Source organism: Malaclemys terrapin, chromosome 1, assembly GCF_027887155.1.
Source record: "Malaclemys terrapin pileata isolate rMalTer1 chromosome 1, rMalTer1.hap1, whole genome shotgun sequence".
NCBI lineage: Eukaryota > Metazoa > Chordata > Testudines > Emydidae > Malaclemys > Malaclemys terrapin.
Window position 1 is genome coordinate 201,199,296 of NC_071505.1, and position 23,393 is coordinate 201,222,688.

Here is a 23,393-nt window from a genome sequence, read left to right on the forward strand (position 1 = left end):
CTGGCTTGGTACCATTCGCGGTCGAGGGAATGTTCCCGACACAGTTCGCCGCTCAGCGACCGTCCCATGCGTAGTTCACTCTGGTCACCGTCGACTCCCACCAGGTGGCTGGATTCCGACTGACAGGGGCTCCAGGCAGCGCTCTGCCTTGTGGAGCGTGCCCCGTCAAGACAGAGACAGACGACACCGAAGGTCTTCGTCTCCGAGGGGCTACCGTAGCCAGTTGTGACACGAATGTCGATGCCATTTCCGTTCGTCATCTCGCTCCAGGACCCAGCCACGGCACCACTCTCGCAGTTCTGGGCTTCGATCTCCGGCGGCTCGCCAGCACAGATCAGCCCACCACAGCCAATGGCGGAGCAGCTGCTACCGGTGGTACCATTCCTCCACGTTGGAATCGTGGTCTCGTGGTCGGCACCGTTGCCAACGCTCCTCCCAGTCCAGGGACAGCGGCAGATCGTACGCCAGCCCGGCCTCCCTTCGTAGTCATCAATCAATGGGACAGGCCAGTCAGGCTGAACAGCCTGCTCTGCCAATGCGGCAGCAGGTGCAGTGGCACCGGGCTCTGTGGCCGGCACAGTGGTACCAATGGGCCCCGTGACCCCCGACGCAGCCCCCAGTCGGGGCTCGCTTGGTGGCCGAAGCCTTGGATCGGCCATCGGCCTCCCTGTCCCAGCCTCCAAGAAAGGAGTCTGTGGGACGTGCATCTTTGGTGCTGTTCCTGGAGGGCCACCAAGTGGTGGGTCCTCCAGTACCGGCGGACATGCAAAGTACTGCGCCTGCCTCCTCACCCTCTCCTGATGAGGCGATTACAGCCCCTCTTCCCTCTGTCCTGCAGGAGGACTCTAAAGCCCACCAGGAACTATTAAAAAGGATGACTTCAGGCCGAGGAGGTGGAGGAGCCCTCGGACTCCCTCTTCAACGTCCTATCCGCCTCGTTGCCGGGCAGGGTGGCTCTCCCACTCGATGAAGGGGTGGCAAAAATTTCAAACACTTGTGGCAAACTCCAGCTTCCTTGCCCCCCATCTCTAAGAGGCCTGAACGGAAGTACTTTGTGCCCGCCAAGGCGCATGAATATTTGTACACCCACCCTGCCCCCTACTTCCCTGGTGGTTGAGTCGGTCAACCACAAGGAGCAGCAGGGCCAACCAGCCCCTCCTCCGAAAAATAAAGACTCAAGGAGGCTGGACTCATTTGGGAGAAAGGTTTATTCATCCTCAGGCTTCCAGTTAAGGGTGGCGAACCATCAGGCTCTCCTGGGTTGGTATGTGTTCAATTTGTGGGGCTCTCTTCCCAAATTTGAGAACTCCCTCCAGGAGCGTGACAGGAAGGAGTTCAAAGCTCTGGTGGAGGAGGGCACAGCGGCTGCCAGGGAAACCCTGCAGGCAGCATCAGATGTGGCAGATACGGCTGCATGGTCCATGGCCTCCGCGGTGTCCAGGAGGAGGATGTTGTGGCTTCTGCTGTCTGGACTGTCTAGTGAGGCGCAGAACTCTTTGCAGGACCTCCCGTTCGATGGCAAGGCTCCGTTTGCGGAACAGATGGACGTGAAGCTGCACGGCCTGAAAGATTCCCGCACTACGCTTAAGACACTTGGCCTCTATGTCCTGGCTCCAGCTATAACTAAGTTTAAGATGCAGCAGGATCCCACCCAGGCCACCCACTCTAAATACGAGCCCACTTATAAAAAGTCGCGGGACTATAAGAAACGCCCGCAGAGGCAGTCCCAGTCTGCTCCCCAACCAGGGTCCTCCAAGGGCAAACCGGCAGGGAAACGGCATTTTTGACGGAATGCCCGGGGGTGACCTACCAGTTCACATCAGGGATCCACACGCAGTAAAGCTACTCTTCTCCAACCGGTTGTGTGCTTTTCTCCCGGAGTGGTCACGGATGACCTCGGACTGGTGGGTCCTCAACACCCTCCAGTTGGCAAAGCGGTCTCGGTTTTCCCGATCGGCGGCTGAGCGGGGCGTTTCCCCCATGGCTGCCCTGATCCATCTAATTTTAGATTATCTCCTTCACCTTAGATCTCATTTTAGACTATCTCCTCCAGGTGTCACCATTTCGGCCTTCCACCCGCCGGGGCAGGGGCACACAGTATTCTCCCATGCTTTGACTGCCTGATTCCTTAAGGGATTGGATCATCTCTTCCTGTACATTAGGCCCCCAGTCCCGGGGTGGGACCTGAGCTTGGTGCTGGCCCAGTTGACGGGTCCCCGCTTTGAGCCGTTAGCTACGTGCTCCTGGTTGCCCCTCTCGTGGAAGATGGCCTTCCTGGTGGCGATCGTGTCTGCTAGACGGGTCTCTGAACTCAGGGCCCTGACCTCCAAGCCCCCGTACACACTGTTCCATAAGGATATGGTCCAGCTCCGCCCACATCCTTCGTTCCTCCCAAAGGTGGTCTCCACCTACCATATGGGTCAGGATATATTCCTGACGGTCCTCTGCCCCAAACCCCATGCGTCCAGTGAGGAGTGCCACCTCCACACGCTGGATGTGAGATGGGCTCTGGCCTTTTACCCTGAAGCGGACTAAGCCATTCAGGAAGTCTTCGCAGCTGTTCATTACCTCGGCCGAATGCATGAGGGGTCTGCTGATCTCCACTCAGCGGCTCTCCAAATGGACCGCCTTGTGCATCTGTACCTGTTATGACCTGGCGGGAATCCCTCCCCCATCAATTGTGAGGGCACACTCAACTAGGACGAAAGCCTCATTGGGTGCCTTTTTAGCCCATGTCCCATTCAGGACATTTGCAGGGCTGCCACATGGTCTTCAATTCACACGTTCACCTCACATTATGCGATCGTCTCCTAGACCAGGGAAGACTCCGGGTTTGGCAGGGCTGTGGTCTGTCCCGAGAGTTTGTGAACTCCTACCAACCTCCAACAAATATAGCTTGGAATCACCTATTGTGGAATACACATGAGCAATCACTTGAAGAAAAGACAGTTACCTTTTCCGTAACTGGCGTTCTTCGAGATGTGTTGCTCATATCTATTCCACATCCCGTCCTCCCTCCCCTCTGTCGGAGTTGTCTGGCAAGAAGGAACTGAGGCGCCACTCCAGGGGTGACTAGGGGCACTCCCCTACGGGTACTGCTAGGTGAAAAACTTCTGGCACCAGTGCACGTAGTGAGCATGTACACCTATTGTGGAATAGACATGAGCAACACATCTTGAAGAACACTAGTTACGGAAAAGGTAACTGTTTTTTCTTACCAGCTTCCTTCTGCCAGGTGAAGGCTTTAATATAGCAGTATATGGTTCTCTTGAACTGTACTTCCTTCTTCATTTATTTTTGTAGATTTGAACAATGTGCCCTTTCTTGTATCTTGGGACACCAAAATTAACATAATTTTACCTTTTTCAATAAGTGAAAGAAAGGGGATGTTCTGTAGAAGCCAGCAATTTTTATTTCCCCACATCTCAAATCACTTGTCCTCAAGCAAAAGCTTGAATGCTTTAACAAGAGTCCCTGGCATTGCGCCCTGAAGATCAATAGACTTGGGCTCTAATGGACCAGTGGAGGGAAACTCATTCCTAACCTGAGGGCTTTTCAGTGAGAATACTAATCAGTAGCCCCAGATCCTAATATCTAGAGACAGCTAGTTCAGGCAGCTCCAGGTGACCTCTGTAATGATCGCTCGTGAGGAGAGTTCTCTGATGTAGTCATGGCTTAAGCCATGAACGTAGGAATTGCCGTGGTGGATGTGTTTCAGTGTTCTGTCTCCCACAGTGGCCAATATCAGCTGTTTTGGAGGAAGGTGCAAGGAATCCTGAAGAGAGAAACTGCTAGTAGAGGAAGTTTCTTCCTAAGCCCCTTCATTTATTGGCTAGCTTATACCCTTAAGCAAGAGGATTTATATCTATCCTAAAAAAAAACCCTCTTGTATAATATTATGTGACCTTTCATATTTCTGTAATGAAAATAAACTATACTGATAAAGCACCTTTATACTGATATAACTGTCTACCCTAAAGTTGTGCTGCTTTAAATATTGATTTAGAAACAGCTATAGTTAAAGCAGTACACAACTGTGCATACAAACCCTTATACTCCATATTCCATATTTCAAAGTGATGCATGAAGTCTAAGCAAGTCTGAAAGAAGGCCTGTAGAGGGACTGTGAACTTGTAACAAGTTGAGGGTGTTGGAAAGAAGATGCAAGTTACATCAACTTAGAGTCACTCTAGGAGAGGGGTTCCCAAACTTTTTGCCAGCATGATGGCATTTTAATGAAGTCTTTTTAGCTTGGGAGCTCAAAGAGCATGGAGGACATCATTTTGAAGAGCAAAATGGTGTCCCCTTCACAGGGTGACCTTGCATACACCATGTGTGTGGGATAATGCCACGTGGAGAACGCCATTTTACTCTAAAATTATTTCCTCTGCACAGTGTGACCTAGTAGTATTGTGCATGTGAGGTCATGCTGTGCAGAGGATGCCATTTTGGAGAACAAAATGGCATCCTCCATGCATTGTGACCTCGCACGCACCTAGGGTTGCCAACTTTCTAACTGCACAAAACTGAACACCCTAGCCCTGTCCCTTATCAGGCCCCGCCCCCTATCTTGCCCCTTCCTTGAGGTTCTGCCCCCCCCACTACATTCCCCCTCCCTCGGTGGCTCGCTCTCCCCCACCCTCACTCACTTTCACTGGGCTGCAGTTGGGGTGTGGGCTATGGGGTGGGACCAGAAATGAGGGGTTCAGGGTGTGTGGGGGGGGCTCAGGGCTGGGGCAAGGGGTTGGGGCACAGGCTTACCTTGGGCAGCTCCCAGTCAGCGGCGCAGCAGGGCTAAGGCAGGCTCCCTGCCTGTCCTGGCTCCACACTGCACTCCGGAAGCAGCCAGCAGGTCCAGCTCCTAAACAGGGGGAGAGTGGGGGGTCCAGGAGGCTCTGCGCGCTGCTCTCGCCCACAGGCACTGCCCCCGCAGCTACTATTGGCTGCGGTTTCTAGCCAATGGGAGTGCAGAGCCGGTGCTCGAGGCTTCATTTCTCCAGTCCCAGCTCTCTTCTATTCATTGTTTTGCAGAACATCTTTTCTTTCAAGTAAAGAAAGTTATTTAAATGTCTTTCTGGAACATATTTTAACATGTATTATGCACTTGTGGAACTGTAATGTGCACTCTTTTCTTCATGGACAGAATTCCTCCATGTAAAGGTACAAGTGAGGAAACCCAGAAGGCTCTGGACCGGTCTCTCCTTGATTGCACTTTCCGATTGCAAGGTAGAAATAACCGCACATGGGTGGCTGAGCTGATATTTGCGAACTGTCCACTTAACAGCACATCTTCCAGGGAGCAAGGTTAGTTTTGCAGAAATATTTTGCAGATTTAACTCCTTTCTCTTTACCATGTTCTCTGTCAAATGTTAATGATTATTGACATTGCAGGACCAACACGTCATGTCTACCTGACTTACGAAAACCAATTGTCTGAACCAGTTGGAGGTCGAAAAGTTGTTGAGATGTTCCTCAATGATTGGAATAGTATTGCTCGACTATATGAATGTGTGCTGGAGTTTGCACGATCTTTGCCAGGTACAAAAATATTCTCCTGTCCTTTCTTTTACACTTTTGGTGCGTCTTATGTAAATACGTAAGCTTGCTCACTCTAACTTTTTATTTTTTCCTCTTCAAAAGAAATACCCAACCACCTAAATGTTTTCTCAGAGGTTCGTGTCTACAACTACCGTAAGCTTATCCTTTGTTATGGAACTACCAAGGGAAGCTCAGTAAGTAACTCTCTTAATACACTTCTAAAGCTACACTTGAAAACAGAAACTATGCAAGTTCAGAGCTTTTGGAATTTAAGCAAAAAGCCCTCCACCTTATTAAAATAACAGTAAAAAATTCATATTAACAAAAGCAAGGAAGCTATAAATAATAGATGTTAGACCATCATTAACTTGCTGGATGCTTAGAGATATTTGCATAATTGGTATGTTGTTAAATGCCAGGAGGATAGTTATGGATGGAATGCGGTCTTAAAAAAAAAAAAGCTCTGACAAAACTGCTGAAATTTAACATTTTTTCCACTTTTAATCTAAAAAGGAGTCTCATGAAACATTTCCCCATTTTACTGTGGATTGTTTCAATGCCACATGGAACTATCATGGCTCTCTTTAACCTGGGTTTTTTAGGAGCATTTTTTGTACATGTAGAACATGTTTTGTAATGGTTAGTTACTTTCCATAAATGGCATGAATAGCGCACTGGATTTTGCATGACATTGGCACTACACATTGGCCTGACCCATCATAGCATCTCAGTGTGTTGTAGTTGAGATGCATCCAGCCTCACCAATACATCTGTTTTGTAGATATTGAAGTAATCAAGGACTCAAGTCCAGTTCCCTTATCTCATCCCTTTTTGGTGAAATGAGGCTTCTGGTTTCTGAGTAACACATTAAGGAGATAGCAAAAGAGGTGGGGAAAGGAAACTATAGAAAGAAATTAGGCTATCCTCATGGGGATTTCCTAGATAAATTTCTTAACAACAACAACAACAACAACAAAAGCAGACCCCCTTCCCTCCCCCCCACTTCTGTAGAAAGTTAGCATAGCTTTCTACATGGCATTTTAGCTTCAGTTACTTTCATATTTATGTATGTTTAATTTTCAGTTTCTGGTTCACAACTTGCAATCTGATCTGGTTGTTTTATTCAGTTTCTAAGACTTCTTGTGTTCTTGCTTGGTGTTATAGATCAGTATTCAGTGGAATTCCATACATCAAAAATTCCACATTTCATTGGGAACTGTTGGCCCAAATTCAGGTTGCAGTAACTGTCACAATACCATCCTACACCAGCTCCAGGAGATGTTCAATAAAACACCAAATGTGGTCCAGTTATTACAGGTAACTATTTTATTTCTCTTCATGAAAAGATAGAATTTAGAGAAGTGTAAGATAATTAAGGCCCAGATTCTGATGGTTGAGATTTTTTTTTTCCTTCAAGGGTATCAGAATCTGGCCCTTAATAAATTACTGATGATTCTTTTTGATTGAGGAAGAGCAGGTAATGGTTGGGGCTCATTATCCTCCATGACTTGATTTTAATTCTGAGGCCGTGTCTACACTGTAAACTTGGGTCAATGCAAGTTACACCGGCATGAAGCCATCACAGTTAGCCTATCGCTTGTGCATGTGCATTCTTGGCTCCTTGCATCCATGCTGTGCGTACTCACTAAGAGTGCTTGTGTCGATGCACAGTGTGGAGCCCCATGGGTAGGTATCCCAGTGTGCAACCTGCCACCATCCAGCACACACTCTTTTGGGTAGTTTTGGCAATGCCTGGTGGAGCAGAAACGAGTTATGCAGGGTGATTGAGAGCAAGAGGTCAACTTCCCAGTGTGCATCTGTTTCTATCCCATAATGTCATTTATAGCCCATAATTTTCACATATTTAAAAAAAAAATCCTATGAATCCATGCAGTGCTCCTCGCTGTCTGCCTTCTCTGACAGAAGCACGGAGCTTGTACATCTCTGCACTATTGCCATAAGTGTTGCAAGCCCAGGACACTCAGTCTGGTTGTTGTGGAGTCACAAGAAGAACTGAATCAGTGGGGAATGTGACAATTTCTTTGACAGATTGCTGTGGGATATAGTGAGAACCAACTCAGCGTTGGTGGTGCTGTTCATGGTGCAGCTGCAAATGCTGGAGTGCTGCTTTTGGGCCCGAGAAATGAGTGTTGACTGGTGGGATCACACTGTAATACAGGTTTGGGATGACGAGCAGCGGCTGCAGAACTTTCAGATGTGCAAGGCCACATTCCTGGCTCTGTGTTCTGAGCTCATCCACCCCTCCAGTGCAGAGACACCAAAATGAGAGCGGCATGGACAGTGGAGAAGGGAGTGGTGATGGCATTGTGGTAATGTGCAATGCCAGATTGCTACTGGTCAGTGGGAAATCATTTTGAAGTTGGAAAACCTGCTGTGGGGGCTGTTGTCATGCAAGTGTGCAGGACTATTAATAGTCTCCTGCTGTGCAGGACGGTGACTCTCTGCAATCTGCAGAACATAATGAATGGATTTGCAGCAATGGAGTTCCTGAACTATGGTGGAGCAATAGACCTCACACACATCCCTATTTTGGCATCGGACCACCTTGCCACAGAGTACGTCAACAGAAGGGGCTATTTTTTTTATGGTTATGCAAGCACTGATGCGTCACTGGAGACACTTCACCAACATCAATGTTGGCTGGTCAGGGAAGGTGCATGACGCTTCCATTTTTAAGAACACAGGGCCGTTCCGAAAGCTGCAAGCAGGCATTTTCTTTCTCAATGGGTGGTTTACTGTTGATGATAAAATGCCAATAGTGATCCTGGGAGGCCCAGTTTACCCCTTGCTCCCCTGGCTCATGAAGCCGTACGTTCCCCCTGGACAGCACAAGGAAAGATTCCGCTCTGGCTCAGCTGATGCAGAATGATAGTTGAATGCACTTTTGGTAGATTGAAGGGACGGATGCTGGTGGTGTTTCTTCACAACGTTGGATCTCAGTGAGAAAAGCATCCTATTGGTTATAGCTGCCTGCTGTGTCCTGTGTAATAACTATGAAGCAAAAGGGGAATGTTTCTGCCGGGATTGCGGGTAGAGGTGGAGTGGCTGTCTGCTGAGTTTGAACAGCCAGACACAAGGGCTGTTAGAGCTAAGGCAGAGCTATACTGCTCAGAGAGGGTTTTAAAGTGAACTTTAACAGTGAGCCACAGTAATGTATTGTGGTCTACTGTGGTCTACCTGGCCTGCTGTTTTGGGGCTTGTTAGGAATTGTGTGATGTGTGGTGCACATCTATGAATATAACACTGTCAATGCACCTATTAATTTTGCAGTGCTAGTACAGTTATGATTATTACACTGTCACTGATCCTATGACTTGTCACACTGTACAATAACAAATAAGTGGGTGATTTCATAACTGCTAGGCACTCTGCAACATACGTTGGGAACTAATAATAAAGTTGAATTATTTTCCAAATAGTTTTATTCAGTAAGAAAACTAGTGCAAAAATATTCTGTGCAATTTAAAAGTAAATACATTAAGAACTTAATAATGGAATAAAACTTAACAAAGGGAAAGAACATGCATGTCCATTTTATCTATGCATATGGCAACTGTGGATCTCATAGATTACTTAACTTGTGGTTGTCCTTAATGTCACTTGGGATGGAGTGATTAGAGGTAGGGATGCAGTCCCTGATGCCACATGAGAATGTTGAGGGGGGTATAGGGAGGTGCTGTAATGGAGTTCTTTATGTACTGCAAAAGGAAGTGAGCCTGTGATTGTTGAACCTGTAGGTCCACAAGAATCTGCAGCATCTGTGTTTGCTACTGGAGAAGCCCCACTATGTCCTGGTGCATCTCCCTCTTCTTTTCCTGCTGGGAGTCCTGGGTCTTTTGCCTGTCCACTCTTTCCTTTTACAGGCTGTTTGTTCATGGTCTGATGTAACACTGGCTTGCAGGATCTCACTGAACATGTCATCCAAAGTCATCCTCTTTCTCCTCCTTATCTGGCTTAGGTGTTCCACGAGTCTAAAGGGTGAACCCCCCCTCAAGGCCAGAATGGCAGCAGCTGTAGTTAAAACACGCAGCGGTACCATTGTCAGGATAGTCACAACGGAAAGTGAAAGTTAAGATTCAGAATAAGGAGGGAATTGCTTGGTTGCATGAAATTGAATATAGGGCAAAGGCACCATTTTCCACAGGCGGCAGTGATTTTGGCTGATATCTGATTCCTGAGGGGAAACAAGCACAGCTGCTGCTGGTGTCTGAAGTCACTGGGGCCTGTATGGGCTAGCCTGTGTACTGCAACGGTGCTTGCTGAAGTTATTGCAGAATGGGGTTAGAGAATGCCCTACAGTGGAGAAAGAAATAAAGCTGCCATCCCTAGAAACCTTTGGGAGAGGATTGCAGGAGTACCTCCATGAAAGTTTTTTCATCAGGATCACTCGGGAGATTCAAGGAACATCCCTGTATACATAAACAAACTGCTCTGCATGGCCCCTTTGCCTAACTCCACAGGGGAGTGAAAAGCAGATAGCACTACCTTCTATAGTTGTGCTGCTACCTCTTCTACTGTGAGTAAATTAATGAAAAGTTGACAGCTGTGTCCTGCTGAGTTGGGATTGCCAAGACCATAATGGGAGATATATTTACAGACTTACCCAAGTATCCTTTCCCTTCATTGAGTTCACCCATGCTTGATTGCTGGGACTGACTGGAGTGTGGTGAAGTCTCAAACAGGTCTTGGCTCATGGCATAACTGACCCCCCCACCCCCCAGTTTCATGACCTGCTGCTTCTTCGTCCTTCCTGTTCACAGCAGGGGTCTGTGTCTCGGGCTCTTCAGAGGTATCCATGGTGGAGTGTGGGGTGGTGATGGAATATCTGCCAAGTATGGCTTTGTAAAAGCATCAGGTCTGTGGCTCAGCACTGGATCGACTGTTGGCCTTCCTGGCCTTCTGATATGCCTGACGCAGTTCCTTCATTTTCATGCGGCCCTGGTGCTGGTCCTTGTTTCCCCCTTTTCCTGCATCCCCCATACAATCTGCTTGTAGATGTCCATGTTTTTTCTGCTTGTCTGTAGCTGTGCCTGCACAGTCTCTTCTCCCCCACAAGCCTAGGAAATGCAATATCTCCTGTCGACTCCAAGCTGGGGCGTGGCTGGAATGTGTAGCTGGCATGGTGATCTAGGCAGTTGCACAGAACTGGAGAGCTGCCAAGATGGACAATCAGGCAACGGCATTTCAAAAATTCTCAGGGCTTTAAGGGAGGGGCCTCTGTGCCCCCTGGGCAGTGGAGTTCACAACAGTGACCAGAGTGGTCAGTGTCAGGAATTGTGGGACAGCTGCTGGAGGTCTGTTAAGGTCAACATAAATAACACAGTATCTACATTCTCACTGTGTTGATCTCAGTACATTGACTGTGACTTGGGGAGGTGGTATTACTGTGTCGCTGTAACAGGGCAGTTATGTCAGTGGGAGACAAATTTAAGTTAGACACATGCACAGCTTGGTCAATGCCAGGTGGCTTACCTTGACCTAACTTTGTAGTGTAGACTAGGCCTGGTTCCCTTAAAGATAGACTCTGTTTGTGATTGATTGTGGAAGCTAATTGATGTCTCAACATCTGTTCTCTTGCAGGTATTGTTTGATACTCAGGCTCCATTAGTTGCCATCAACAAACTTCCAACTGTGCCAATGCTGGGTCTGACTCAACGCATCAACATTGCTTATCAGTGTTTCTCAATCCTGCCACAGTCACCCACGCACATCAGGCTGGCTTTTAGGAATATGTACTGCATTGACATCTACTGCCGGAGCCGTGGGGTGGTGGCAATACGTGATGGAGCATATAGTCTTTTTGACAATAGTAAAATAGTTGAAGGTTTTTACCCTGCACCAGGACTAAAGGTAATTGATCTTGTGTTTTCTGGCATCTTATGGAATCATCACTCATGGTTCCATTGTGCAGGTTGAGATGAGCTTTTCATTTAAAGCCAGTTTTATGTATGAAGAATACACTGCATCTCCTCAAAATTACAGCACTTACTCTTTTTGAGGACAGAATTTTCTGGTTTACAAGTAAACTGTTTAATTAGTATAAATGTATTTTAACTCAAAATGTGGCCAACAAGGAACTTAGCTTTCAATGTGAGACGTGTTTTTTTTTTTTTTTTTTTTTCTTCTGAATGATTTTAGTAATGAAATAATGCAGACACTTCAGGCTCCTTTCATAGTTAAACCGCACTGAAATCTTGTGCCAAAGCTACATTTAAAGACTTTTTTAGGATTAATGGTAATTTTTCCCCATTCTTCATAATTGAACACTTCTTCAGCAGGGGCTGATGGATAATTTTCTATTTCAGAAAAGCCTATGTAGAACTGTCCTCTTTGAAAAGGCTGTAGTCTCCCATTGTTCTCAGTAGGACTGAAGCCAGGGGCTGCTCTTAAAGATGATGGCTGACTTGGCTCTCACCGGAAACAATAGGAGGCAGTGGCCCTTTTGAAAGAGGGCACCTATGCTTCAGTCCTACCTAGAAATGGGAATGGCAGCCATTTTTAAAGAGGGCAATTTCTGAATTTTCTGAAAGATTTTTTTTATGCACCAGCCTCTGTCAGAAACTTTCAGTTATGAAAATTAATGGCAAAGAATTAAAACTAGTGCTAAATATTTTTCTTCAGCATTTACCCTTGCTCCAGATCTACATAGACAGTTGGAGAGGAAATAGGGGTCTATAGTGGGGAAGGGGACAGAAAGGAGGGGGAAGACTGGTGTGCTTGTGTATAGGGGACTGTAGGAGGTGCAGGAGAGAGAGGGGGGAAAACGGGTGTGCAGGAGGGAATGAGGAATTGGGGATGTGTGTAGGGTATACTAGGAGATGCAAGGGGGAATCAGGAGTATAAATTCCCAGTACTTTCTATTGCTCTGGCAATACAAAGCAGCTCAAAATGTAGTTTAACTGGTCAGTATGCTCTGCTCCAGAATAGCATAAAGCAGCGAGAGCAGACAAGTGAATATGGCAATTTAACGTTTTTAATGTTAAGGCTGATGCTTCATATCATTAGAAAGCTCTCATGGTACCATTCTCTTTGGGTTTATTTTTATATTGACCATGTAATTTTTTGGGGGGAGGGGAAAGGGAAATTCTTAGACAAGCTATGTTAAGATGGAGTTATGGTTGAAAGTACATGTCAGTAAATAGTAAAATACACCACAGGGATTTTAAAATAAACCCAAACATGGTAAAGTATTGAATAGTTTGCATAGAGTTAAGGTTGTGTGAGTGCCATGTAGTGACATAAGTGTGGGGTTGAAAAGGGGTTGGGGGGAGAAAAAAATTGGACTGTAAAAATCAGTTTAGTATAATCCAGGACCAATAACACTAAAATACCTTAATCGTATGATTATTGCTTAGTGACACCGTAGGGCAGAGTTTAAGATTTCTGTAGGCTAACAAGTTTGGATTTATTTTTGATCAAATTAAGTAAGGTTCTGTGGCACTCAATGGTATTATAGAGTCTTTCTTTAAAGAAGAGAAGAATCTCTTGAAATGACACTGGCTGATTTGATCATAATTCCTCCAAGTAAGTTGTATCTTCCAGAAGTGTGGTGGGGTTTTTTTGTTGCTGTTTTTTGTTTGTTTGTTTTTGTTTTTTTTAAAGAAACTTCCAGTGACTAGCTGTGCTCTTACCCTTTTTTTTATACACCTCTATCTCGATATACCGCTGTCCTCAGGAGCCAAAATATCTTACCGCATTATAGGTGAAACCGCGTTATATCAAACTTGCTTTAATCCACCGGAGTGCGCAGCCCCGCTCCCCCGGAGCACTGCTTTACTGCGTTATATCCAAATTCGTGTTCTATCGGGTCGTGTTATATCGGGGTAGAGGTGTACCTGTTTTTTATAAGCCATAGATTCTGGGAATTAGTGCTGTGCATAAATGTCCTTTAATTGCACTAGAAACCTCTCTTCAGCTAAATATTTGATATCCTTACTAGTCAAATTCGTTGTCTTTCCTGTGCCCATTGACTAAAAAACAAAAATTTCAAAGCCTTCTAGGAAATTGGCTGTTGGTCAGGGGACACTGGGAAAGCAGATGCCTTTCCAGTTTACTTGACTTTCTTCTTGAGGATACCTTCTAAGTAAAGGGTTCATTTCTATTTGAGGAGGTGAAAAAGGGAATTGTTGTAAAGATGATTTTTACACTTGCAAACTTATAAGTACAACTACATCTCAACTGACAGTCCTATCTAAATACAGAATCTTTATAAAATTATTTTTCAGTGACTAGTATGTGATGATTCCTATACATTTACTTCAAATTATTATGTCCTTATTTTATTTCTTGGTTAATGGTTACCTTCAAGTTTTAAACCTTTTGAGAGCTATATGGCTTCACAAATGTTATAGATCTTCCTGAGTTTGATTTAACCAACATTGAGTCAGCTTTTTCTATTTGAGAGCCAGAGACTTAAATTTCCATCTTTTGATAATAGTTTGGCACAAGCCAGTAGAACTTAACAGGAAGGGGGTTGTTTTGCCAAAACTTTTATGTGAAGAAACTTGTACTGATCTAGAAAACTAGAGTTGCTTAAAACATTTACTACCTTTTTAATAGGAGATTGGTATGAAAGGCTATTGAATTTTGCAGGTGAACTTGCCAGAGTGGCAAACAGCAACAGTTTCTTAGTAACCAAATTGGTCTTTGACTTCCTGATCTTGTGAATTGTACTTCAAGTAATGGAATTTATATTTTAATCTAGGGATAACAGAATAAGTTATAAATAGCACACATACACTACTGCTATTGATACTTAGATCAATTATAAGTATATAATTGCTATTAGAGGCATGTAATAAATTATAATAATCAAATATATCCACAGACATTCCTGAACATGTTTGTTGACAGCAATCAGGATGCACGAAGACGATCTGTAAATGAGGATGATAATCCGCCTTCTCCTATTGGGGGGGACATGATGGATTCATTGATATCACAACTTCAACCCCAACAATCACAGCAACAGGTAAAATGTAGGCAAAATAATAAAACCACAAGTTACACTGTATCTCTATTGTTCTCTGCAATTCTATCTACCTTTTTAGACAAATGTATGTGTTGTGTTTTCCTCGAGAGGGGTGGCAATAGCAGATGAGAGGTGAGTATAAACTATACTGCTTTGGAATAGCCGTTGGAAGATTTATTCATGTTTTAAAATGTATGTTTACGTTGAGATAGCATCATAGATAGCACATACCATGTTGACTGCCATTCAGGAGAACCGTTCAACATGTCTTATTTAAAACAGAAAAGGAGCATGTAATCGAGGGGAGACAATGTGGTCCTAAAATACAAGATTTTTTTTTTGGTAACCTGAGGGCCTGTATTGGATTTTTGGTCTTTGGAGGGTGGAAGTGAAGAAGAGGGTTAGATGTGTAAAGGTAGTGTTTATGTGGTTTGAAGGAAGGGCGTGAAGACTTCTTCAAAAACTGTGGAACAAAGCAGCAAGCCCTGAATAAGGAGGTGTGAAGACTTGGATGCTATGGTGTTAAGTTGCTTAGACAGATCTGATATCAAACTACCATCAGTTTTTTGCTGAATCTATTAACATAAGTACTTAGTAGATTCAGCGTGAAATCACTGAAGACTTCCATTTTACTGTGTTGACACTTTCAGCCATTTGCAAAACAGGCAGGAGCATCAGGAGCTTACCCTCTTACTTCACCACCCACATCCTATCACAACACAGTGACCCCATCTCCTTCCATGATGCATACACAGTCACCAGGTAAGATGGCTCTCAATTCTGTGTTGGCAATAGATGTTATGGAATGTACGCTTTTTTATATTCTAAAGAATAGTATGATTTACGGCATACTTCTCTCATAAAGTGACCTTCTGTTACTTAGAGGCATGCGCAGAGTGGTTGGTCTTAGCTATGCTGCATGTGAGCTCTGCATGAACGTCAGCCATGGTTCCGTAATTGGCATTTACTGTGCTTGCATAACATGTAATTATTTTTGCAGGCTCCTAAATTGGTCAAATCAAACATCTTCACTTAGAGGTCCTTTTCTGAAAAGGCTATTTCCGCTTTCTACTCCCAGACATTTACACTTGGATGGAGACCAAAACTAAGTGTAAACTTCAAAAAGTTATGAGCACCTGAGAACAGAGCTTAAATTGGAAATAGTTATGCAATCTCAACTGTAGTTATGTTGATGCGCCTGCTGTAACAAGGAAAAACATTATACCTATTACCTAAGAATATCATGTATTGTACATGTAGAATGTACCATAGCATTTCTAGTTCACATTTGCCTTTTGAAGAAGGATTGGTTACTGTATAAATTAGTATCCTGTCTGCTCAGTAAGAGTTGATGGTTGCTGGTTCATGTCCAAGATGCAGCTTCTGGGGGTAAAGGTAACTCCAACAAGTCTAGTATGACATGTCTCTAAAAAAGAGAGACCACTTTTTTCTGATTTTCTTTGCTATTGGTTTACTCAAGCTTTTGAAAGAAAAGTAGGAAATGTAATGAACTGCTGTTTGTGTCTGGATGTCTTTATTAGGAAATCTGCATGCTGCAAGCTCCCCTAGTGGTGCTTTGAGAGCTCCATCACCAGCATCATTTGGTCCAACTCCTTCACCTTCCTCCCTTGGAATAACAATGGGACAAACAGCTAATTTTACCAGCCCACATGGTGAGCTCTTGTACTAGTAATCTCTATATTGACATGAAGAGTAAACTGTTTCTTAAAATTAAGCCCTGTCTGTGCAGACTTAGGGACAAGGTAGGTGAGGTAATATCTTTTATTGGACCAACTTCTGTTGGTGGAAGAGACCAGCTTTTGAGCTACACACAAAGCTCTTCTTCAGGTCTGGAGATTTATATTGTTTGGAATGAGTGTTCAGCAATTGTCTTGAAATAGAAGTTTGTACGGATGTGGATTTTCTGGGTAATTATAGCCATACAGATGCTTTCAACAACTTTGAGGTGTTGCTAGACTATTGAAAGTTAAGTACAGTAACTCCTCGCTTAACGTTGTAGTGATGGTCTTGAAAAATGCGACTTTAAGCGAAACAATGTTAAGTGAATTCAGTTTCCCAATAAGAATTAATGTAAAGGGGGAGGGAGGTTTTAGGTTCCAGGGAATTTTTTTTTCGCCAGACAAAAGACATTATATGCATATACAGCATAAGTTTTGAACAATTTTAAACATTTTAATACTGTACTCAGCAATGATGATTGTGAAGCTTGGTTGAGGTGGTGTAGTCAGAGCGTGAAAGAGGCTGGATCGTCCAGTTGCTCCTCTTGCTGTTCTTTCCAAAGTGCCGGGGGATGCTCCAACCCCTCTCCCTCAGCATGTTACGTCCTCTCCTCTCCCCCCCAGCCTCCTGAATGCCGCGAAACTCCTCCCACCCGCAACAATTGGCTGTTTTGGGGCGTTTTGGAGGGTCGGGGGGAAGGCTGTGCATGGAGTCCTCACTCCTCCTCCCTCTCCCCCAGAGCCTCTTGAATGCTGGGAATCAGCTGATTGCTGCAGGCGGGAGGCGCGGGGAGGAAGGGGGGAGTTGCTGATCCGTGGGGCTGCTGGCAGGCGGGAGGTGCTGCAGGGGTGGAGGGGAGCTGATGGGGAGGCTGCTGGCCCACCCTGGTTCCAGGCCCCCAAGGCCAAACAATGTTATAAGCAAACTTTGTGCGACTTTAAATGAATATGTTCTCTAATAGATCAGTAACAAAACAACGTTAACCAGGAAGATGTTAAGTGAGCAGTTACTGAACCAATCACTCACTGCCCCCTACTAATGTGGGAAAAATTGACCTAGACTATCATGCAGTATCACTAAGAGGCCATGGTTTCAGCTGAATTTAATTACTTTACCCTGTATCTTTAAATGTAAAACAACTTCTGTTAATTACCTTCACATGCAGCTTGAATCAAAAAAGGGAAGTAATTGAGAACAGGCTAAAGAGATTCAGTAACTTAAAACTTGAAAATTGTTGACTAAGTCTTCCTGTTTTACAGTGCACAAAAAAGTGCAACTGATCCTCCCCCCCCCCACTTCAGTTATTGAATTACTTGGAAAACTCTATTCAAATTACTCCCTCTATAATTACAGTACATTAGATTCTGCTCTCTCTAGCACCACGACTACTTAAATCACCAAAAATTAAGAGTGGATTTTATTTTTCAGCATATCAGTCAAGTAATTGAGAAACAGTCTGTTGTAGACACTACAGTCTGATTTGTTCTTAGGAGCATACATGAATGGATTTTATTATGGAACTTTACTGCAGTGAAGTGAAGTTACTGAGGCATTTTCCTGAGTAAACTACACCCTTTGTCTTTCACTATGTCCAGCTTTCATACAGCTAGTGAGAGATAGAGACCTGCTGTAGTCAGTGGGACTCTGTATGGAAGGATCCCTTTGCAGAATCTAGTCCATAACTAATAGAATTTAAAGGCAAAGTAATAAATGTGTAAACTTCTATTTTAAATTTAATTCTTTAAAATGCTTACATTTTACATACAGCTACAGATGGAGTATGAGATAAAAGGAAGTGGATGCTGTGTGTCATATTGGTATTTTACACTGAGTTTTTGAATACTTTGTTTGAACTCACTGTGTGTGATCCATATTTTCTGCGACTTAAGAAAAGCGTTAATTAAAAAAATAACCTTGAGAATTTCACAGGTACCATAGACCCTAGTTCACCCTACACAATGATGTCGCCCAGTCAGCGTGCAGGGAATTGGCCGGGATCTCCTCAAGTGTCTGGTCCCTCACCGGCTGCACGCATGCCTGGAATGTCACCAGCCAATCCATCTCTCCATTCTCCAGTCCCAGATGCCTCTCATTCCCCACGAGCTGGAACAAGTTAGTTATATTTAACAGTATTATAATTGTGAAGCACTTAAAGTTAATGTTTCTAGTTCCATCTCTTTTGTAGCATTTCTTATTTTTATCTGCTACCCTTTTGTAGTAAAATAATACTCTGCTACATATATGCATTTATTCTGGCCCATTGTGAGTCTTAAATAATTAATAAAAAATGGAAAGCAAGTCAAATCATGGTTAACACTGGATCTATTTTTATCTGGTTCTGAAGGTTTTTTGTTTATTTACTGAGCTGTTGAAATTGAATATTTGTGTTTAAGCCTTTGATACCTCCGAGGTGAGGAGAAGTCCAGATGAATAGCAGCAGTGTGAAGAAGATCTGAAAGTACATATGAGTACAATAGTAAAATGTCACACTTCAGCACTGTAAAATGGTCTTGGCAAGACTGATTTAACTAAACTTCTTGATCACTTCTGCCAACTGATTGAGTACAAAGTTGCCATTTGCTGGCCCTAACTTCTGATGCTTGGGAGAGAAAAAAGGGCCAATATACTAGTTGCTAACATTACTGAGATTCTCTGCATGGGTTGAGTGTAATGGTCGTAACTACTTGACTTTGTGGCTATAGCTGGGCCTATGTTATATGGCAACTAGTGCTGTAAATCCCCTTGAGGAGGAGCTACTTGGGAAGATTGGAGTATTGTGTCCAGCTTGGTCCCCTCACTACAGAAGGGATGTGGACAAATTGGAGAGAGTCCAGTGGAGGGCAACAAAAATGATTAGGGGGCTGGGGCACATAATTTACGAGGAGAGGCTGAGAGAACTGGGGTCATTTAGTCTGCAGAAGAGAAGAATGAGGGTGGAGTTGTTAGCAGCCTTCAACTACCTGAAGGGGGGTTCCAAAGAGGATGGACTCGGCTGTTCTCAGTGGTGGCAGATGACAGAACAAGAAGCAATGGTCTCAAGTTGCAGTGGGGGAAGTTTAGGTTGGAAGTTAGGAAACACTGTTTCACTAGGAGAGTGGTGAAGCACTGGAATGGGTACGTAGGGCGGTGATGGAATCTCCATCCTTAGAGGTTTTTAAGGCCCGGCTTGACAAAGCCCTGGCTGGGATGATTTAGCTGGTGTTGGTCCTGCTTTGAGAAGGGGATTGAACTAGATGACCTCTTCCAACCTTAATATTCTATGATTCTATAAGATAAAGCAAAGACTAGTCATTAAATATATGAAGTTGGCAGGATGAAACTTCTGCTTTCATGGTAATGCTATTAGTCTTCCTCCAAGCCCATCCCCATTTACTTCTGGGTTTTGTCCATTAGTTCCATCCTGTCTGACACCGTGCGCGCGCTCTGGGGCGAGGACTGTCATCTTTGTTACTTTTTTGTACAGTGTCTTCCAAAAATTTGAAAACATAACGTGCAGTCAAACTGTACACTTTCAATAAGTGAGAATTTTTCTATTTCCATCAGGTTCCCAAACAATGCCAACTAATATGCCTCCACCTCGTAAACTACCTCAGCGCTCCTGGGCTGCATCTATCCCCACGATCCTCACTCACAGTGCCTTGAATATTCTACTGCTGCCCTCTCCTACTCCTGGGCTTGTACCAGGCCTTGCCGGCAGCTATCTTTGCTCCCCTCTAGAGCGATTTCTTGGATCAGTTATTATGAGGCGACACCTTCAGAGGATCATCCAGCAAGAAACGGTACTTAAATGATTAATTTGTAACTCCCTAGCTATTGACTTTCAAGTGTAATTTCTAAATAGTAGTTTGTTATATGCTTGCATTGTAGGTCTGCTTCATAATAAATCACAAACTATTCTGTCTGAATTGTAATTGCTTTCAGCATCTCAGAAAAAGAGAAATTAAGAACAGATATCCAGAATATTGCCACTAATAAATGTTTCCAACTTTCTAGTTGGAACACCATACACCTTCAACATCTATTTTGAAGAACTGTGTAAAATAGATCTAGAATAAAGTCCAGTGATTTAGAGTAGGGGTTGAAGAGTCAGAATTCCTTTGTGTTCTATTCCTGGCTCTCTCACTGACTCAAGCATGAACTTAAGAAAAAGTACTGAATCTCCCTGCCTCAGTTCTTTTCATCAGTACGATGGGCATAATACTTGCCTAACTTAATTAATGCTAGTAAATCTCTATATAAATATAGAGGATCTCAAACTTACATTTTAACTTTCTTGCTTATGCTATTCATGCTGTTGGCAAAGTGAAACAATAGTGTATCAGTCTATTACTACAGTTTAACACAATTTAATCCCCTCCAAATTTAGGCTGACCATATTCTGAAGTCCTTAACTTCAGGGAAACCCACTCTTCTAGGTGTGGAGTCTCCTACTTATCTGACTACAGTAAATATCTGGTTCCTCTGTGTAGGCACTTACGTGTCCCCATCACAGTAGTATCTGAGTTCTTGATAAATTACCTTTCCTAGCTGTATGCAAAATATTATGTGATTTCTCCTCCCTTCCCTTGCCCTCTCCCTCCTCCCCCTTAAAGGGAAAAATTGTGCAGCCATATAACATGATAGCTGTTCTTTTAAAAAATGAATAAATAAAAGATGATGAGTGGGGCCCAGATCCTCTGATACCCAGTCCCCACTAGGTGCAGCAGTGTGGGGTGGGGAGCCATGGTGTCAGATTATGGACCCCTGATTTTGGGGGTGGTTATACTCTTAAGTGGTGCATGGAGCAGGCTTGGGGCTGCTCTGAACTTTTCCAGCTGGCTGTACATTCCAAGGAGTCACACCCAGCTGGAAATGACCAGAACTCAGCATGCTCCAGCCATACCCTCACCCCTAGGGATGGGGAGGAAGTGCTGAAGATTCCCTCCATGCTGAAGTAATCAACAGCTGTGGAGAGGAGGTCAGTTTCTACTCCTTTATGCTTGCAGACCAGTGTAAAAGGAGCAAAGTCGGGGCTGGGATCTAGCACTGTTGTTCCTGAAGGTGATGTTTTTATATGGCCAAAACTTAAGTGGTGCTCTTGTTAAAAGAGAGAGCCTTCAAAATTGGGTGGGGAGGGGTCTGAGGAGTGAGTTTGTTCTTTTATTGTTCCATGAAGTACTAATTAGATGCATTGTTTCTGTTTGTACAGCTACAGCTAATAAACTCCAACGAACCAGGTGTAATAATGTTTAAGACGGATGCACTGAAGTGCAGGGTTGCCCTTAATCCAAAAACCAACCAGACTTTGCAGCTAAAAGTAACACCTGAAAATGCAGGACAATGGAAGCCAGAGGAACTACAAGTTTTGGAGAAATTCTTTGAAACAAGAGTATGTACTTAAACAACTAACATTCAGTGTCTTGTTTTGTATGTCACCTTAATATTGGCCTATTCTGCAGCTTTTATTCATGAGTAATTCTCTTGATATCAGTGGAACCTAGTGATGAGAGTAAGGGCTGCGGGATAAGAGTAGCAATTAACAGCTATGCACAGTTGTGATGCTATGTAAATAGCAAATGGACCATTTTTTATCTAGATGGACAGTACTAACTGGTATTGTATTACTGTAGGTTGCAGGACCACCATTTAAAGCAAACACGCTAATAGCCTTTACAAAACTACTAGGAGCTCCTACGCATATCCTCAGGGACTGTGTACACATCATGAAACTGGAGTTGGTAAGTTACTTTTTTTTTTTTTTTTAATTTTATTGACAACATTTAGTCTGCTGAACTCCAAAGTCTGCACTTGAAATAATAAAAATCTGTTTGTGATGACTGCAGAATGAATTCCACCCTGTAGTGTAAATGAAGATACAGAATCTAATATTAAATATATAAATTCAATAAAGATGTGTTCACTGTGCTTCTTACTAAGAGGTCAACAAAAACTTGTCCTCTCCCTAGACTTGAAGCATTTGATGAAAATCACACAACTGGGTGTTTGTATAGTATCTTTTCATTGCTATCTCAGTGTAGATTCACAGAACCATTCTCATAGCAAGAGGAGATTAGTTAATTCTTAATTATATGTATATTAAATGTGAAATCGTCTGAAAGCTTGAAGAGTCTAGCTCAAGTGTCATTTAACAGTACCAACATGCTACAATAGTCAAACACATGTTACCTTAATATGCCTTGCTTTATCATGTTTTCTGTGGCATGTTTTTAAAACAGTTCCCTGATCAAGCAAGCCAATTGAAATGGAATGTGCAGTTTTGTTTAACGATTCCTCCCAGTGCCCCACCAATTGCACCTCCAGGAACACCTGCTGTTGTGCTGAAATCCAAAATGTTGTTTTTCGTAAGTATAATAGCTGTCTTTATTAAAAGCTGCAGCGTGGACAGGGTCTGAAAGAAGAGCAGTGTTACTAACCAGCTAGTAGAAGGGTCAGTTCCATAAACCTGGTTTCTGTCTGCACATGGCATGGTTACTCTTGGCTAGTAACCATGGTAGCTAAAAATGTTGCTATTGCAAGAGGCCTAGGGTTGCATACTGTTTTTCTATAATGCGTTTAGCACACTTTTTTCCTTTCTGTGGCTATAAACCCCATAACTATTCCTGCATACCTTGTTTGGCTAGTCTTCCTTCTTGCTCTTTGGAGATGCTGTGATAAAGTATCATAAAATTAATTGCTTCATGCACTGTTGGTGCCATTCTGTATGTGTCCCCTCTGGTCTTTCTGTTCTTTGCTGAAACACTATGGGATTGTTGCTTGCATTTTCCCAGAATGTTGTGATACAAATGCGGTCTGATGGCAGGAAAGCCACTGTGTGGACACAAACTGAACTGTGTTAATCGTTAGGTTTAGATGATTGTGCCTTTAACCAGTTACAAAATCAGTTGTACTGGCAGTGCGAATGTGTCCTTAGGAGTTTATCTCAACTATAGTGTCTTGAAACTGGATGTAGATTATTCCTAATTATTGAGCTGTTATCTATGAAATATGAGATGTGTATAAAATATAGGCCTAGAAATGTTTAGAAGTTTTGCTGCAATGAGCAGTTCTGTTTTGGACAGTGGGCTCATATAAAATGTGAAGAATTTATTGTGTATGAAGACAATGTAGAAAGCTATGGCCACAA

General features: G+C 43.7%; 1 protein-coding gene across 2 annotated transcripts in view; it reads left to right on the forward strand.

Annotated features, from left to right (window-relative positions):
* The window catches only part of MED14 (mediator complex subunit 14), a 67,733-nt gene that overhangs the window by 38,413 nt on the left and 5,927 nt on the right, over positions 1 to 23,393 (forward strand). Inside the window, exons 17-29 of one of the 2 annotated variants that reach the window (XM_054005780.1) lie at positions 5,144 to 5,304; positions 5,392 to 5,538; positions 5,641 to 5,732; positions 6,703 to 6,855; positions 11,140 to 11,409; positions 14,387 to 14,530; positions 15,181 to 15,292; positions 16,072 to 16,203; positions 18,200 to 18,382; positions 19,814 to 20,049; positions 21,459 to 21,638; positions 21,880 to 21,987; positions 22,486 to 22,611. In XM_054005780.1, the coding sequence (XP_053861755.1) occupies positions 5,144 to 5,304; positions 5,392 to 5,538; positions 5,641 to 5,732; positions 6,703 to 6,855; positions 11,140 to 11,409; positions 14,387 to 14,530; positions 15,181 to 15,292; positions 16,072 to 16,203; positions 18,200 to 18,382; positions 19,814 to 20,049; positions 21,459 to 21,638; positions 21,880 to 21,987; positions 22,486 to 22,611 (2,044 nt within the window). The remainder of the gene's footprint in view (positions 1 to 5,143; positions 5,305 to 5,391; positions 5,539 to 5,640; positions 5,733 to 6,702; positions 6,856 to 11,139; positions 11,410 to 14,386; positions 14,531 to 15,180; positions 15,293 to 16,071; positions 16,204 to 18,199; positions 18,383 to 19,813; positions 20,050 to 21,458; positions 21,639 to 21,879; positions 21,988 to 22,485; positions 22,612 to 23,393) is intronic. The other variant, XM_054005789.1, reaches the window with a different exon arrangement.